At 54.2% G+C, this 16005-nt stretch overlaps 2 protein-coding genes and 1 non-coding gene across 3 annotated transcripts in view; 1 reads left to right on the top strand and 2 right to left on the bottom strand.

Moving 5' to 3' along the window:
* Window positions 1-7: 7 nt before the first annotated feature.
* OVOL3 (ovo like zinc finger 3) lies at window positions 8-1861 on the bottom strand. Its single transcript, XM_012527697.4, has 4 exons — window positions 1768-1861; window positions 1632-1693; window positions 663-864; window positions 8-241 (listed from the first exon to the last, which is right to left on the bottom strand). The coding sequence occupies exons 1-4, from the start codon at window positions 1859-1861 to the stop codon at window positions 33-35; spliced, it is 567 nt and encodes a 188-aa protein (XP_012383151.2). The 3' UTR covers window positions 8-32.
* Window positions 1862-3526: 1665 nt separating this feature from the next.
* Window positions 3527-3630, top strand: LOC111765690 (U6 spliceosomal RNA). Its single transcript, XR_002797970.1, has one exon. It is a non-coding gene; the product is annotated as a U6 spliceosomal RNA (small nuclear RNA).
* Window positions 3631-6215: 2585 nt separating this feature from the next.
* Window positions 6216-16005, bottom strand: part of WDR62 (WD repeat domain 62) — a 53884-nt gene continuing 44094 nt past the window's right edge. The window contains exons 21-32 of the mRNA XM_058279279.2: window positions 13965-14017; window positions 11392-11610; window positions 10315-10442; window positions 9942-10045; window positions 9475-9585; window positions 9061-9198; window positions 8665-8779; window positions 8415-8556; window positions 8273-8333; window positions 7461-8114; window positions 6801-6958; window positions 6216-6706 (exon numbers count right to left, since the gene is read on the bottom strand). Coding sequence (XP_058135262.1) covers window positions 6461-6706; window positions 6801-6958; window positions 7461-8114; window positions 8273-8333; window positions 8415-8556; window positions 8665-8779; window positions 9061-9198; window positions 9475-9585; window positions 9942-10045; window positions 10315-10442; window positions 11392-11610; window positions 13965-14017 — 2129 coding nt within the window. The 3' untranslated portion in view covers window positions 6216-6460. The remainder of the gene's footprint in view (window positions 6707-6800; window positions 6959-7460; window positions 8115-8272; window positions 8334-8414; window positions 8557-8664; window positions 8780-9060; window positions 9199-9474; window positions 9586-9941; window positions 10046-10314; window positions 10443-11391; window positions 11611-13964; window positions 14018-16005) is intronic.

Genomic DNA, 16005 nt, shown 5'->3' with positions numbered 1-16005 from the left:
TGCCTTCTGGTTAGGATGCAGGGTGCACTCTCTCACGCAGGGCGGTGCAGGGCGCGGTGCTGCGCGTAGGCATCGGGCCGGGAGCTGGTGAAGCCGCAGTCCTCGCACACATGCAACTTTTCGCGGCGCTCACGGTAAGCGTAGCTGGCCGGCTGCCCATGCACTTTAGCAAGATGCGCTTCAAGGGAGCAGCGCTGCGTAAACGCTTTCCCGCATGCTCCACAGCGAAATGGCCGGATTCCTGTGAGAACCGGTTTCAGGATGGATGAGGCAGTGGCCTCAGATCAAAGCCCCTCCACCTGGCCCTTTGATGTTGGGGGTACCCCTGCCCCCACCCCGTGCTCCTGGAACTCTTAAACCTACCGTCACCATCCCTATGAGCACCTGTGCCCCCCCCCCCAAGAATGTTTCTTTCTGGAGAGTAGGGCAGGGAGGCATTCCTTTACACCCTCGAATCTGGTGGGCCCTGAAACCGGTGGCCAGCACCCAGTTCTGCACTCCTGGCTCTGCCCCTTCTTGGGACCACCTTAACATCCACCTGCTGCGGTCCAAGAAACCCTGCCCCAATAAATATTGGAGACTACCCCAGTGGGTGCCTCCCACTCTTTCCCTCCTTCCTGGTCTGGGGCCAACCACCCCTCCAGGTCCTTGCCACTGCTCACCTGTGTGAGTCCTCATGTGGCGCTTGAGGTCGAAGGCATCATGGAAGCCCTTGCCGCAGCAGCGGCACACGTGCCGGCGTGCGGGGCTGTGGCACTTGAGGTGCCTTGTCAGCATGCGCTGCAGCGGGAAAGCCTTGGGGCAGAGCGGGCAGCCAAGTGTCCCGGGACTTCTGGGAGCCACGGCCAGCGTGCCCTGCGTGTGCTGGTGGAGGGACGTAGGAGTTAGCCTTTCCCGTCCAGCTCTGGCCACTATTTGGTAGACGCTTCTTTACTGAGTGCCCAGAACCGAGAAGCAAGGAGGTCTGGGCGGGGCTGGAGACTGCTATTCGTGCACAAAAGCCGCCCTCTCTCCAAGGCCACCTCTGACCATCCCTTATTGCCCTAACTCTATTTTTTCTTCTTACCATCTTTTAGCATACTGGATGCTTTTTATTGTCTATGTCCCTAGCCCCCACTGGGATATAAACCCCAAGAAAGCATAGTTTTTTCTTAGTCCTAAAGCCTAGAGCCTGGAGCGGTGCCTAGCTCTCAATAAGTAATGAAATACTCTCCTGCTCATTTTAAGTTCTAGCTGACACTTTTCTTCCAGTGCATGCACAGCTGAAAAGTCCCTTCCACAGAGAGGTCCCCATTTCCTTCCCGCATGCCATTCCTGTCACCTTGTTCAATCTTTTGGCATAAAGCAAATCACCATCCACTTGGCTTTAATCCTGTTCTAACGTCCCATTGGACTGAGAAATCCTGGGGGCAGGGGCTGTGACTGCTTGCCCTGGGAAAATGGTACTTGGAATGAGAACTCGCAGTGAGCTCACTATTAGCATGGGAAGTCAGCAGAGGGAACAAAGATTGGAAAGGCCCTGAGGTGGGTATGCGTCAAGGCAGCACCTGGATTAAGCAGGGTCAGGGGCACTGGAGGCCACGAGCAGGGTTTAGTAAGAGCAGGGTCTTGTGGGCCAGGTGCAGACTCACCGCTGCGCAAGAGTCTCCCAGGCTGGAAGATGGGTGTGCCGGTGGCCTGCCCAGGCTGCAGTCTGAGGAGAGAAGCCAACTGGTGATGCTTTGTGTCTCCCCTGTCCCTCACCCCCAGACTCAGCGAGGGGCCCACCTGGGACATAGGCATCTCCCCGAAGCTGGTCAGGCAGGTGGCCCCAGTCTGGTGGCTGGGGACGCCGGCTCCTGACCAGGAAGGCACGGGGCATCCTTCTGGGAATGGCAAGCTGGTTCCAGGCACCTGTGACTGCCGCCTCCACCTGCTGTCAGACCTCAGCCCCGGGAAGACTACCCCAGGTGGGGAGGGAGGGGTGAGTGATGAAGGAGCCCCATTCTCTCCATGCAAATTCTGTGACTGGCCCCAGAGCAGATTTAGAGGGCACCAATTAGCTCCCCAGGGGTCTGCAGTTCCTGCCCTTCTACCCCAAGTGACTGAAGGAAGCTCCAGCCTCCAAGGGCAGACCCCAAGGAGGGTCAGGCCAGGGCAAGGTGGGGAGCCTAGGCCACTCTTGGGGGTAGGGAGAGGTAACCTGGAGCCCAGGTAGGAGTCATAGCCCCAGCAGGATGGAAGGCCTAAGGGTCTGTTTGCCAGGCAAATCAGTCCCCTCCCGACATCCCACAGCCTGCTTGTTATTCAAATCCCAGCAGCTGTTTGAAAAAACGGGAGGGGCAGCTGTGATTGCCCTGCTCCTGAGGTGGAGGGAGGACAGCTGGTGGCCCTGATAGGGTAGTGAAGATCCAGGCTGTGCATCTTTAGGCTGGAGACTCCCTCTCTCTGACCCAGACTCCCTCTCTCTGCCTAGAGCTGACCTTCAGCGGGAAGCAATGTTCAAGTGTAGCAGGCATTAGAATACTGGTCTGTTAAAGAGTCCAGCCCTTAGTGAGTGCCCAGGACACCACTGCCCATACTTCTTCCAGTCTAGGAGCTAAAGAGGGTCACTCGACAAAGCTAGGGGCTCTCAGGACCCAACCCAGACCTCTGATCTGGCTCTTTTCTGCTCAGGGATTATGGCTACTTTCAGTCATTTATTTACCGAACCATTATCTGAGCTCTAACCCCAGGCCAGGCCTGGGTCAGCATGCAATGAACACACAACTTAGTTAACTCCATGGGGAGACACAAGTCACCAGTGACGACTGCGAGTGGTCAAGGATGGGGAAAGCACAGACAGAGTGGTCAGCGCTGGCACGGGGGAAACCCAGGGAAGCTTGAGGTCCCAGGAGAGGTTCCTGACCTAGCCTAGGGGTTCAGGGAGGCTTCCTGGAAGAGGTTTCAGGTAAAAGGGGAAGGTGTTTCAGGCCAAGGGGACAAAGGCTTGGCGGTGAGAGAAGGCCTATTTCTTCATTTCCTCACATCCCCTGGGAGGCAGCTCGTCCCCTGATTCATCTGGGGCAGCTAGGGAGGCAGCGCCAGCGCTGCCAGTTGATGGTGCTGGGGCTGGGAGCAAGTCACTTATTCTGGCTGAGCCTGTTTCTTTATTTGGGCAAGGGGACTCTGGTTTGTGTTGAGGACCCACACGGATCACATGGGCCCAGCAAGCAGGGGCTGGTTAGGAAGGCTTGAGGGGAGGGGGCCTAGACAAACATCTGTAACTCAGTTGGCACGTCTGTAGAATGGGGTTCTGCATGTCTCCATCTCACAGGTTGTTGGGTTCCAGGCAGTCATGGCTGGCATACCTGGAGCTGCCCAATGCTTACTGCTACCGGCAGGCCAAGGGTAGATGTGGCAGGCAGAGGCTGAGTGGCAGTGTCAAACGAGCTTGCATGCAGATGTGAGGGAGCCATTTTTTCTTCTCCAGTATCCAGTTCTCCATGCCCACCTCCATATCTCCTAGGGTAGCTGATTCCTGGGTTGTTGCTAAAAACACATCAGGGTGCTCACTTCGGCAGCACATATACTAAAATTGGAAGGATACAGATATTAGCATGGCCCCTGAGCAAGGATGACAAGCAAATTTGTGAACCGTTCCATATTTTTTATAAAATATGGATTGGAGTGGACCTACTGGTATTCTACTATAGAATTATTATGACTCTAGCAATGGAAGAAACTGCATCATTGATGTGGAAACAGTGGCCATGGGAGTTGCTGAGTGCAGGGAGAGGGAAGAAGACATGATATGGGGGCATTTTCAGGACTTGGAGTTGTCCTGAATGATACTGCAGGGACAGATGCAGGATATCATGTTTCCTGCCATAACCCACTGCATGGACTGGGTGTAAACTACAATGTAAACTATAATCCATGCTGTGTAGTAGTGCCCCAAAATGTATTCATTAAATGCAATGAATGTGCCACGCTGATGAAAGAACTTGGTGGTGTGGGAGTAAGTGTGTGTGTGGGTGGGGAGTGGAGGTATTTGGAATCCTTATATTTTTTAATGTATTTTGTATGATCTATGTATCTTTAAAATTTTTAAAAATCTATAAAAATAAAAATAAATAAAAAATAAAAACACATCAGGGAAGAAATTGTGTGCCAGGGATTTTCATTTGCCCAGACCTCCTCTCTGTCCTGTTCTACCCTGCTTTGAAACCTGGGCAGCTCTACCGGCAAGCTCCCATGCCATTTGGCTTTCAATAGCGTTTGACAATGGGAAGCCCTGTTTCCCTGCAAGTCAGGGCAGCCCTCTCTCCAGGCTTGCTCTCCTGGATTTGTTCCCTCCCCTTGTGTCTTGTGGTCTGGTAATGGCTCTCTGGTATCAGTCCTGGGTACGGCACTGATCCTGTGAATTCCCTGACCCCTACCTTGCGAATGGTTCCTTTCTTAAATCCTCTTTGAAATATTCCATGTGAGCAAGCCATCCTTTCCCTGCTGGGATCCGGTGGGTTCACAAACTGCATGTGCATCCTCACTCCACCTCCAGCAATGCTTTCTTAACCAGACCATTTGTCCAGAAGTCTTTCCAGGGCTGAAGAGCTCAGCATTTTGAAAGGGGGAGCAGCAGACAAGCTGGATCCCAACTACCAGCCCACCTTCCTTTCTTGCTGAGAGACCCCATTCTGTTTGAGCAGCAACATGCCCAGGACAAGAAGAGGGATGGTTAGTCCAAACAAATCAAAGCCATCTCCATTGCTGTGGCCTGAGAATGATCTGAAGGAAGGGCTCATAACTCAGCAGACCTCCTCCTGGAAGCCTCTGGAAAGGATTTGTACTTTCCCCCCCACTACCCTGGGGAAGCAGCTGCCCTGCTTTATGCCTTTGCTCCTGGTTGGGTGAAGGTGTACTGCTGGGTGCTATGGCAGCCATGTTGCAACTGTGAGGCCCTAAGCTGGAGGGTGACAGAGGAGGATCAGGTCCATGATGACTGGATTAAGATTAATGAACATCCTTACAGGGTGGAAGGAGGGGGTTATTCCATGAGGGATGGGCTCCAAACACCAAGAGCAGGGACTTTATTTAGGGAAACAGATTGTGCAGTCAATGTTTCCTGGACTTGGAGGTGAATCAGCAAGGCTCTGCCCATTGTAGAGCCCATCACCGCTCCTCCTTTCTCCCCTCTGGTCCTTCTGGCCACCCCAGCTTTGTTTCTGCCCCTTGCATACCGAGGTTGGGCCCCCACAAAGTCTTTGCACCAGCTGTTCTTCCTGGCCACGTGGCTGAGATGCCCACACAGCTTGTGCCAGCTACCAACCCTCAGATCAGATGTCCCATCAGAAAGGCCTTTGCTGGCCCCTCAGCTTGCGGTGTTCATTCCCTCAGCCTACCTACTATTACAGTTTTAATTCCTGGGTCTTTTCGCTCCCTAGGTGAGCGAGTTCCTGTCCTGTCCCCCACTCTACCCTGAATGTGCAGAATGGTGACAGTTGCTTGGGGTATCTAGCTTTTTTAAAAGACTGCATGATCATGTCCTTATGGAGGGAGCAGAGGGCCTTGTCCTCATGTCAAAAGGTCTGGCTTTGCCACCAGGCAAGTGAGGTTCAGGTCTCAGCTCCCTGGGATGCCAGTAAGAAAGTGGCTCTCTCTGAACCTGTTTTGGGAGGAGCCATGACTACCAAACAGCAGGGAGGAGCTCAGGCAAGAGGAGGTGCAGGTGGTAGGTCACACGGTGGGACGATGCTTTATGAGGGCCCTATGTCAGCTGGCCTCCTCCTCAGGACTCGGGACAGTGGGGACTTTGTGGTCTTCTCAGCGGTCATGCCAGGTTAGCTAGATGCCTCCTGCCTGGGGGAGCTGCCATGGGTGCTGGGAGCTCCTGGGGTGTTGAAGTTGGACCTGGTCCTCCTGCTGGGGGAGGAGTTCCTGGTCCGAGCCACTGGGCTGCTTTGGCCATGGTGACAGACTGGTCTGTCCCGTCTCTCCTGTTTCCCCTGCTGAGGCCAGCAGCCAGTGATGTGGCAGTGTGTGCAGTGATGGGCAGGGTCTGGCACGTGGTGAGCAGTGGCTCCTGTGGGTTCCTGGGCATCAAGAGGGGGTAGGGAAGAAGGGCCAGCCCCTCTCTGGGCCTCACTGGGCAAGGACCACATGGGACCCCCCACAACAGCTCAGTGGACCAGGGCTAGGGGACATGCACGGCCAGGCTCTGAGGTCACTGTTGTATCGCAGTCGCCAAACTCCTTGGGGATGTTGGTCCAATGTTCTTTAATGACAGAGGCCGGAACAGGAGCATGATGCTGAGGCAAATGTGAATACCCCGGGCTGGTCTACCTGAACGCCACCCTCTACCTTCCCTCCCTCCCTCCACCAGAAAGGGTCTTTGCTGATGGGCCAGGGTGGGCACCAGAAACTACTCCAAGCTGTCAGTTTATTTGCTTAAAATATAAAGGTCCTCAGAAGCAGCAGGACTGGGGGGTGGGCGCTGTGGCCCTCAGTCCCCCCGTACCTTCCTCCGCACGGCCTGTACCAGCAGTTCTGAGTAGTGTTCCAGCAGGGCCTGCACGTTGGAGCTGGCCAGGGGGCACAGTGTAGGTGGGGAGGGGGGGCTGGGGCTGGGCAGGGCCTGGGCTGGGGCCATCTCGGGCTCGACCAGCCAGACGTTGGCTTCCAGCTGGCTGTGGATCCAAAGGAAGGTGGAGGCCAGCTCAGTCCGCATCTCCTGCTGCTCAGCACCCACCTACAAGAATTACCACCTTATCAGGGGCCACCCAGGCCAGGCAGCCCCAGGCTGCCACCTCAGTCTTTTCCCCCAACCCTGACACTCGGCTTACCAGGTGGTAAAGGTTAAGGGCTTCTTGGAAGGCAGTCTGTAGCCTGTGCACAACGTTATCCACGCTGTTCAGGTCAAGGGGAGCTGGGGACAGGACCCCAGCTGGTACCCTAGACTCCCCCCAGTGTCCAGAGCTGCCCTGGACCAGACTGGATGTATCTGGGGGAAGAAAAGAGAGGAGGGAATGACGAAGAGGCCTCTAACTTCAAGCTGGTCTGAGAGGCTGGAGGGTTGGGCTGATGCCAACTGTTGGCTCTGCTCTCCCTCTGCCTGGAATGTTCTCCCACTGAAGTCTTTGCTCATCAGCCTATTTAGAATAGCAACTACGGCCTCCACTTCTCACTTCCTAACCCCTTTCTCTGCTTTCCTTCCTTAGTACACATCATTTTGTGATAACACATTTGACACCTTCCTTATAGATTGTGTCCCCCCACTAAGAATGTCAGTTCTCTGGGAGCAGATACTTCTGTAGTTTTGTTTTCCACCGTGCTCTATGTCCCCAGCCCCACACATACAAAGTTCTCATTAAATATGTTAGATGAATGAATGAATGAACAAAATAATGGGACATCCCCAGTGGCCTGGTCAAGTGCCCACCTTTGAAACTGAGCCAACTGATGACCTTAGGGGAGCAATCCCTTGTTCCAAGGGTGACACTCACCAGGGGTGGGCTCCAGGAGGGAGACGGTGCTGCCAGGGACCCCAGGCCTGGCCTCTGGAAGCTGGGTGGAGGGGTTGAGGGGCTCAGGGGCTGGGAGCCTTGGGAGGAAGATGGAGTTGTGGAGCCTCAGGGCACTCACATCCACGGGGCTGGGGGCCAGGAAGTTGGCGGCTGGGACTGTGGCACAGGGTTGGGTGGCCATGGGCTCCTGGGACCAGGTGCATGTGGTGGGCGGTTCTAGAGGGGATGGCGGCAGCAGAAGCCTGTCACAGACACTCGACAGGGTCAGTCTCAGACTGGCCCGGGCCTCATGGTTGCCCCAGGAAGGCAGGGCAGGCTCTTGGCTCTTGTTATCAGAATTGGGTGCTGCCGTGAAGGTGACAGCCTGGAGCTCCTGGCCCAGGGAGGCCAGCTCACCCATGGAAGAGGGCCGGCGGAGGGGCCTGGCCAGCTCGGCCATGACAGGGCCTGCACTGTCCCCAAGTGAGATGCTGCGTGACATCTTGGCATGGGAGCTGGCAGTGGACTCCATGTAGGAATGGGTGGAGGGGGTGCAGACACCCTGAGCCAGGCCTGGAGTGGGTACAGCTGTGGGCAGCAGGGGCTTCCTGTCTGCGGGCAGCACTGATGAAGAGGGGGCACGGGGCACCAAGCCTGTGAAGGAAGCAGACAGCTCACTCTCACACCCCAGCAGGGTGACAGTGGACAGGTCCCCAGCCCAGGGTGGCTGCAGGCTCTGGTCAGCCCCTGCCTGCCTGTTCCCACAGCTCAGCGGGGCGCCCAGGGCCACTGGGGATAGATGAGGCACTCACTAGGTGGACACCAGGTCTCCAAGGGCTCCGAGAGCTCTTCAGCCTTCTTCCCAGAAAGAACCTGAAAGCACAGCGCGAAGGTGAGGACAAGGCCTCCGGGCTCCCAGCCCTATGCCCTGAGCAAGGTGGCCCCAATACTCACGTCGGTCCTGTCTGGGGAGGTGTAGCCAGTACCTGCTCTCAGGGGCTCTGCTCTGAGCTGGCTCCCCGCTCGGTCCGTGGGCTTGACCTCTGGGGACTTCACCAGGTGCAGGGGCAGCTGGGGAGGGAAGGCGTGGGTGAACCTGTGGGGAGGAAACCAGGTCAGGGGAAGCATTCAGTGCCCTGGGGGTGGCTGAGGGGAGAGCCCGCTCTGGGGGCACAGAGCCAGAGAATGGGGTAGGGGCTCCCACCTGGGCGTCTTCTGGAGGCGTGAGAGGAACTGGGCTGAGATGCTCAGCCGGGGGTTGAGGAAGAAGTCCTTGGGCTCGGAGGCCCTCACATCTCTCAGGGACCCATGGAAGAGCTCTAGGGGAAGAGGCCAAGGGAACCCTCAGAAACCCTCCAGCCAACCCACAAACCAGCAGGTTGATCCCCTGGAGCCCACGTCAGCAGTCAATGCACAGGGCTCAGGAGAAATGGACCAGGGAGAAGAGGAACTGTGCAGCGCAGCCCTTCTGACAAAAGGCATGCCTCCCCACCCCAACCCCCCAGCCCTGCTGAGGAGAGCCCTGTCCCAGAGATGCCCACACTGTGACCAATACTGGCTGGCTGGCCCCGGCAGGGTTCAGAGAAGGGCAGGATCCTACCTTCAGGGTGGGCGTCCGTAAGTGTCTCGAAATGGTGGCGGAGGAACTTCTCTTGCTCAGGGGTCTGGGGCAGGGAGCTGTTGGCCAAGCCTGGCCTCTCGGGCCGGGACAACTCTTCTTCTGTAGTGCTTGGGCACCCTGGGGAGAAGTGATGGGGCGGGGGAGGGAAGCTGTCAACACCGTGAGTCATGGCAGACGCCACTTGGCAGTGGAGAAAGCCAGACTCGCCCGTCACACACCCTGTTGCCACCAGACCAAGAAGGAAAGGCTAATGGCCTCATCTTGCAGGGAGAGGAGATGGCGGCTCAGTGAGGGCCAAGTCTAGGGCTGATGTGAGGCCAGTGGTTACACCTTTGGATCATCCCTGAGCCAAGCCCACGTCCTGCCCTTCCCCGCGCGTCTGGCCCTGCTTACTTGCTGTGTGGGGCACTGCCATGTCAAACCGAGGCTCTGAGTCAGGTTGTGGAGGGGAGGAGTCGATGGTGGCAAAGCTGCTCTCCAAGTCGGCTTCCAACTCTCCCGAGTCTGGAAAAGCAGTGTGTGAGGTCAGGGAGGCACCCAGGGCTGGGGTCCTTACTGAGGATGCCAGGGCAAGTGGCTCAGTTTCTCTGGGCCTCAGTTTCCTCATCTAGAGAATAGGATGATAATAACATGCCCCATTTTTATCCCCAGAGAGGTTACATATCAAGGAGGTGGCAGAGCTGGCTTCCAGCTGTTGGGCATCTGGGCTCCAGGGTCCTCAGCTTTCTGAGGCAGGGCAGTGTCTGTCTTCTGTGACACACTCTGAGCTTCAGGAGGACCGCGTTAAGGTGGTCAGCCATGCCCAGCATGGGGTCTGGCTGAATGAACAGATGCCACCGGGCCGAGTGCCGTTCACTCACCCTCAGGTAGGCTCTGATCCTTCGAGCTGATGCAGGAGGCCTGGATGTAGGAGTCACCTTGCTGGTCTCTAGGCCGCCTGTCCACCTCCTTCATGCAGTACTCACTGCAATGCCAATGGGTGGGGTGAGGGCAGCCAGAAAACTGCCTTCCCCCGCAGAGCCCTCGGCATCTGCATCCTGTTCCCAACTCCTCCCCAGCACTTGTATCTGGAACCAGAGAAACTGAGGCTGCACTGCGCTCACAGGGCCTCCCCACTCCCGCTCAGCCTCACTACCACCCCCCACTCCCAGAGGCCCACAGAGAGAGTGGACAGCAGCTCTTTCAGGATTCCTCTCTCCAGCTATGGCTACCCTTGTTGCAAAGGACATCCACCTGTCTGTCCCTGAGACTGTCACTGCTGCCTCTGGAGAGCAGACGACGAGCTCACTGGTCTCAGATGACTCCCTCTGCAGGGGCAGGAAGGAGGAATGCCCACAGCCCTTCTCCCGGGGACTCTCCAGCTGTGGGGTGAAGAAAGAATGGCTACTTTGAGGCAGCGATGGCGACCAGCGTCCTGGCAAGCAGCTAAGTATTACGCCAACGATGACAATGATAGGAATCATGTCCCTGATGATGGCAGGAGCCCGGGCCTGCGCCAGGTGCTTGCCAACCCCGAGCAGGTTCTATGCTACCCCTGCATTATCTCAGCCCCTTTACTGATAAGCAATACCTGTGGCTCCAAAATGACAAGAGGGTCAATCCTCTAAGAGTCTATTAATACCTTCAAGTATAACAGAACAGGCACACCAATCCACAGTGAGAGAAGGTCAGAATACTGGTTAGCTCAGGGCGACTGGGAGGGGCACAAGGAGGCCTTCCAGGGGGTGGGAAATGTTCTGTATTTTGACCTGAGAGGTGGGTATACAGGTGTGCACAGCTACAGGTAATAATTTATTGAGCCGTACACTTGAGATTTCTGTTCATTACTGTGCATATATGAGGCCACGTGTGAACAATAATACAGTAAGATGTAATGTTGCTCGGGCACCTCTAAGGACCCTGTTCTTCACACTGTATCCCCGTGAAAGCCCTGCAAGGCAGAGGGTAGCATGATGACCATTTTGAGATGCGAAGGAGGTCCAGAGATGCAAACTCTTGCTCCATCCAGGTCATGCAGCCAGGGGGGCAGAGGCCCAGGGCTCTAAGTCAGGCACAGGCCTGTTTAGGCCCCAAGTTCTTAAGCCCCAAGCAACCTGCTTCCCACGGGCTCCCTCTCTGCCCTGGGGAGTCTAGCTGGGCACCAAGCCCAGGCTCAGCCTCCTGTCCTCCCACCACCTCACGTAATCCTCACCACACCCCTGCGGTGGGACAGTCAGCTCTGTCTTCGGAACTAGAGCACCGAGGCCCCAAGCCCTGGAGGGCAGTCGTGGCATGGGGGTTGTAGGCCGGGCACGGGCAGCCAGTCCATACCTTGCCCAGCAGGCTTGCCAGGCTCTGTGGCTCCACAGCATCCAGGACGGAATCTTCCAGGTTCTCGGGCTTCATGGGGGTGAAGTAGCAATCCAGGTCCCGGGCATCCAAGATGGTCTTGAGGGGCTCCCAGTCGGCCCGCTCCGCCCAACGGCCATGGGGCTGGTAGCTGCGCTTGGCACGGAAGGCTGAGCTGTCTGCCACGTCGTCGTCTCCTAGCTGAGGGGGCCAGGAGCCAGTCAGGAGCCAACCAAGTCTCTTTAAACACCACTCAGGGGAAACAGACTTGGCCCAGTAGTTAGGGCGTCTGTCTACCACATGGGAGGTCCGCGGTTCAAACCCCGGGCCTCCTTGACCCGTGTGGAGCTGGCCCATGCGCAGTGCTGATGCGCGCAAGGAGTGCCCTGCCACGCAGGGGTCTCCCCCGCATAGCGGAGCCCCACGCGCAAGGAGTACACCCGTAAGGAGAGCCACCCAGCGTGAAAGAAAGTGCAGCCTGCCCAGGAATGGCACTGCCCACACTTCCCATGCCGACAATAGAAGTGGACAAAGAAACAAGACATAGCAAATAGACACAGAGAACAGACAACCGGGGAGGGGGGGAATTAAATAAATAAATCTTTAAAAAAACAAAAAACAAAAAAAACACCACTCAGCAACAACTTCCAGGGTTCTGTCTCCAGCACAACCCTTCCTTTAAACTTCAGAATTGCATATGCAACTGCTCCACATCTCCACGGGGAATTTTCATAGACGTTTCAAAATTAACATGTTAAAAACTCCCAATCTTCCCCTCAAACCTGCTCCTCCTAAAGCTTTTCCTAGCTCAGTTATCTTTCCCATTGCTCAGGCCCCCTGCCTTGGGGTCAGCCTACATTCCTCTTATTCTGTTCCATATACTCCACACTGTATTTAATTAGCAAGTGCTGCAGCTCTGCCCTGGTCCTGTCCACCACCGCCTCCTGCCAAGGCTGCTGCTTGAGAAGTGGGGAGTAATTGTTGAGAACACAGGCTCTGGGGCCAGCTTGCCTAAGGTCGATTCCATACCCTCTAATTCCTAGCTGTGTGATCCTAGACAAGTTACTTATCCTCTCAGCCTCAGTTTCACTCCCTTTTCTTGAGAACAAGAAAAGTTCCTACCTCAATCGATTTAGAGTGAGGATTAAATGACATGCTACATGTAAGGGGTTTAGAACAGAGCCTGCGCAGAATATTTGTGCTGAAAGTGTCTGTTGGCTGTTACCCTAACAGCAAGAGGCACTGCTAAGGAGAAGCTCAGGGACCTGAGAGTGCAAGGCAGGTGCCCTGATCTGGTCCCCAGGGGAGGGCATGTCAGAGAAAAGCTGACATTTAAGCTTTGCCCTGAAGGATGAGTAGGAATGAGGAAGGGTGTTCCAAGTAGAAGGACCAGCACATGCAAAGGCCGTGAAGTGACCTCACTCCCTGTGCTTGCCCTGAAGGTGGCGGGGCCAGTGAAGACGAGGTCTTCTCAAGGGACAAGGTCTGGCCCTGCTACTGAAATAACCCTCACACCTAGCTGGGGGTTAGGATTCTGCTGTCAACTTCAAACCCACCAGCTCCCAGCTTGCCCCTCCTCAAGTTAGCACTCATTCACTCAGTCCTGATGTCATCATGGCCCCTCTCTTTCCCTCATATCCAGTCAATCAGTTCCAACTTCAAAAATCCATCCAGAGTTCAACCACTTCTTGTCTCAGGCCCAGCCTCCAACCTCCTCTGCCTGGATTACCACGGCAGCCCCCTCCCTGGTCTCCCGGCTCCCTCTTTGCCCCTCACAGTCTGTTCCCCAAATGCAGTCACAGGGACCTGTTAATATGTGAGTGGGATGACGGCCTTTCTTGGCCCAGAGCCCTCCATTGGCTCCATCTCAGTATTATAGAAGAAAAAAAAAAAGCGGAGAAAGATCAAACGTGTTACAGGAACTTGGCCACAGCCACATGGCCCCACACGATCTGAGTCCTTCTCCCTTTTTGACCCTCACCCATTCCCAAATCAAACACTTTGGCCTCCCTGCTCCTCCTTGACTGCTAAGCACAATCTGCTTCATGGCCTTTGCATTTGCACATGGTCCCCTCTAAATGAAATATTCTTCCCCAGTATCTGTATGTCTCAATGGCTTCAACTCTGCTCAGATATCATCTTCCCAGTGAGACCGTTTATGTTCACCCTAAAATTGCCAACCTCAACATTCCTTATTTTCCTTCTTGACTCTTTATCTTCATAGAACGTATCAGCTCTCAACATACTATGTACTTTAGCTATTCAGTACGGGTATCACCCACTTCCCACACTAGAAAGTGAGCCCACGAAGGCAGAGACTCTTGTTGTTCTTACCCACTGCTGTGTCTCCAATGCTAGAACGATGCCTGGCACATGGCAGGTGCTCAGGAAATAGGTGCCACTGGCTGAAGGGCTGTCTAAGTTAAGGCTGGGAGGATGATAGGGGTTCTCCAGGGAAAAGAAAGACATGGAGGAGTCCCGGAAGAAAGAAGTGTGGGGGGAGGGCAGCCTGACTTCGGCAGCCCCTCAGCATCTCCCTCTCCTGGCACACTCACCAGCCGCTTTGCCCAGAGTGGCAGCTTGCCATTGGTCAACAGGCACCGGGGATCTGGAGAGACACATGGAATCCATGAAAAGAGAGCAAACAACCCAAAAGACAAATAGGCAACAGGCAATTCTCCAAAGAGGCAACACTGGGACTGGCAGACATATAAAAAGATGCTCAGTCTCATGAATTATCAGGGAAATACAAATTTAAACAACGGGATATAATCCTTTACCCGTAAGACTTAGCAAAATGAAAATGCTTAATAAATATTAAGTATTACTAATGTATTGCTGGCAGGAGAGTAACTGGATCCAGAGAGCTCTTTGGGATTTTCTTTGAAAACTGAAAACATACAAACCCAGGACCCAGCAGTTCCGCTCCTCAGCCTACTGGAGAAACCCTCTCCCACGTGCCCAAGGAGGAAGCCAGGAGTGGTGGCACAGCCTCACTGAAAACAGTGTCAAGTTGGGAAAAAAAGAAAATCAAATGGTCACCCAGCGGAGAATGGCTTAACAAACTCTATGATGCTGGTTAAAGACGGAAGCCTCTGCTTTATGTCTACCAACGTTGAAAGACCAATGAGAGGAAAAAGAAGATAAAGAACAGTATCTGCAATATAATAGAATTCATTCTTTTATTTTTTTAGGAGGTACCAAGAATTGAACCTGGGATCATGTACATGTGAAATAGGTGCTCAACCACTGAGCTACACAGGTTCTGCTACGGACATAATTATCTGATGGGTTTCCTGTGGCTATGTACACATGTATAGTAATGTTCAGTAAAAGGCCTATGAAGATTTACACCAAACTAATAAGAGTGCCCTGGAAAGGACACTGAGACTGGTTGTGAGGGAGGTGACAAGGAAAGTTAGTTTATTCTCTCATGTTTGACTTTTTCCAAGAATGAATTCTCATATTGCTGTTGCTTACCCATCACCCACCAGTCAGCCCCTGCAGGCTTTTCCCTTGTTGGCAGAGCCTTACCACCCACCCTAAAAGCTAATGTTGGGAAGCAGATGTGGTTCAAGTGACAGAGCTTCCGCCTACCACATGGGAGGACCTGGGTTCAATCCCTGGGGCCTCCTGGTGAAAAACAAGAAGAGAAAGCATGCCTGCACAGTAAGCCAGTGCCTGCACAAGTGCCTGCTCAGGCACCTGCACGATAAGCCAATGCTCTGCACAAGTGAGTCATGCAGCAAGATGATGACGCATCAAAAGAGAGACAAGGGGAGAGTCAACGTGAAGCACGGCAGAAACCAGGAACTGAGGTGGTACAATTGAGAAGGAACCTCTCCCCCCATCAGAGGTCTCCGGGATTGAATCCCGGTGAATCCTAGAGGAGAGAAAATGAGAAGAGAAGACAATACAGACAACAAAAACAGCAGGGCGGGAGGAGGGGAAGTGGGAAAAAAAATAAATCTTAAAAAAAAAAAGCTTATGTTAGTCATTGTTTCTAGCTTTTCTTGCAGCTGGAGCAATCCTGGCTAAAAAGACCCAAGGGAAGCTTGCTAGAGGCTTCTAGAAAAGTTTCCTTTTGAAAAGAGACTGTTTAAAAGGAATTCCTCTCCTCCTCAACCATGTCTCTGATGGCTGGAACTCAGGCAGTCATCTTGTAACCATGAGGGCCTAAGCCAAGGCAATACACAGAAGGGTAGAACTTTATAGAGAGCCTGGCCTTTTAGAAAATCATTGAGCTACTATTTTCCTTTTTGTTTAAAGAATCTATTCTATCTTCTGGTTTACAGAACCCTATTTTTCCTCTAGGATGCCTACCCCCTTACACACACACACACAAACACACACATACACACACATCCGTATTGGTTAGGTGGTGTGAGAGGAGATGACAAAAGCCTCTGCCTTTAGGGTGACATGGCTCAGGCCTGACCAATCACAGTGACTGGCTTAGAAATGGGCACATGATGCCCACCAGGAACAGGTCACAACCCCAGGACTTTGCTTGGCTATTAGGAAAGAGGTTCTCTCTTCTCTGTGGAGTGTTATAAACCTGGACTTGCTGGGGGGCTTCTTTGTCTCTGGTAAAAG

Source organism: Dasypus novemcinctus, chromosome 18, assembly GCF_030445035.2.
Source record: "Dasypus novemcinctus isolate mDasNov1 chromosome 18, mDasNov1.1.hap2, whole genome shotgun sequence".
NCBI classification, from domain to species: domain Eukaryota; kingdom Metazoa; phylum Chordata; class Mammalia; order Cingulata; family Dasypodidae; genus Dasypus; species Dasypus novemcinctus.
The sequence above is the reverse complement of the archived record's forward strand: the minus strand, read 5'-3'. Positions and strand labels throughout refer to the sequence as shown.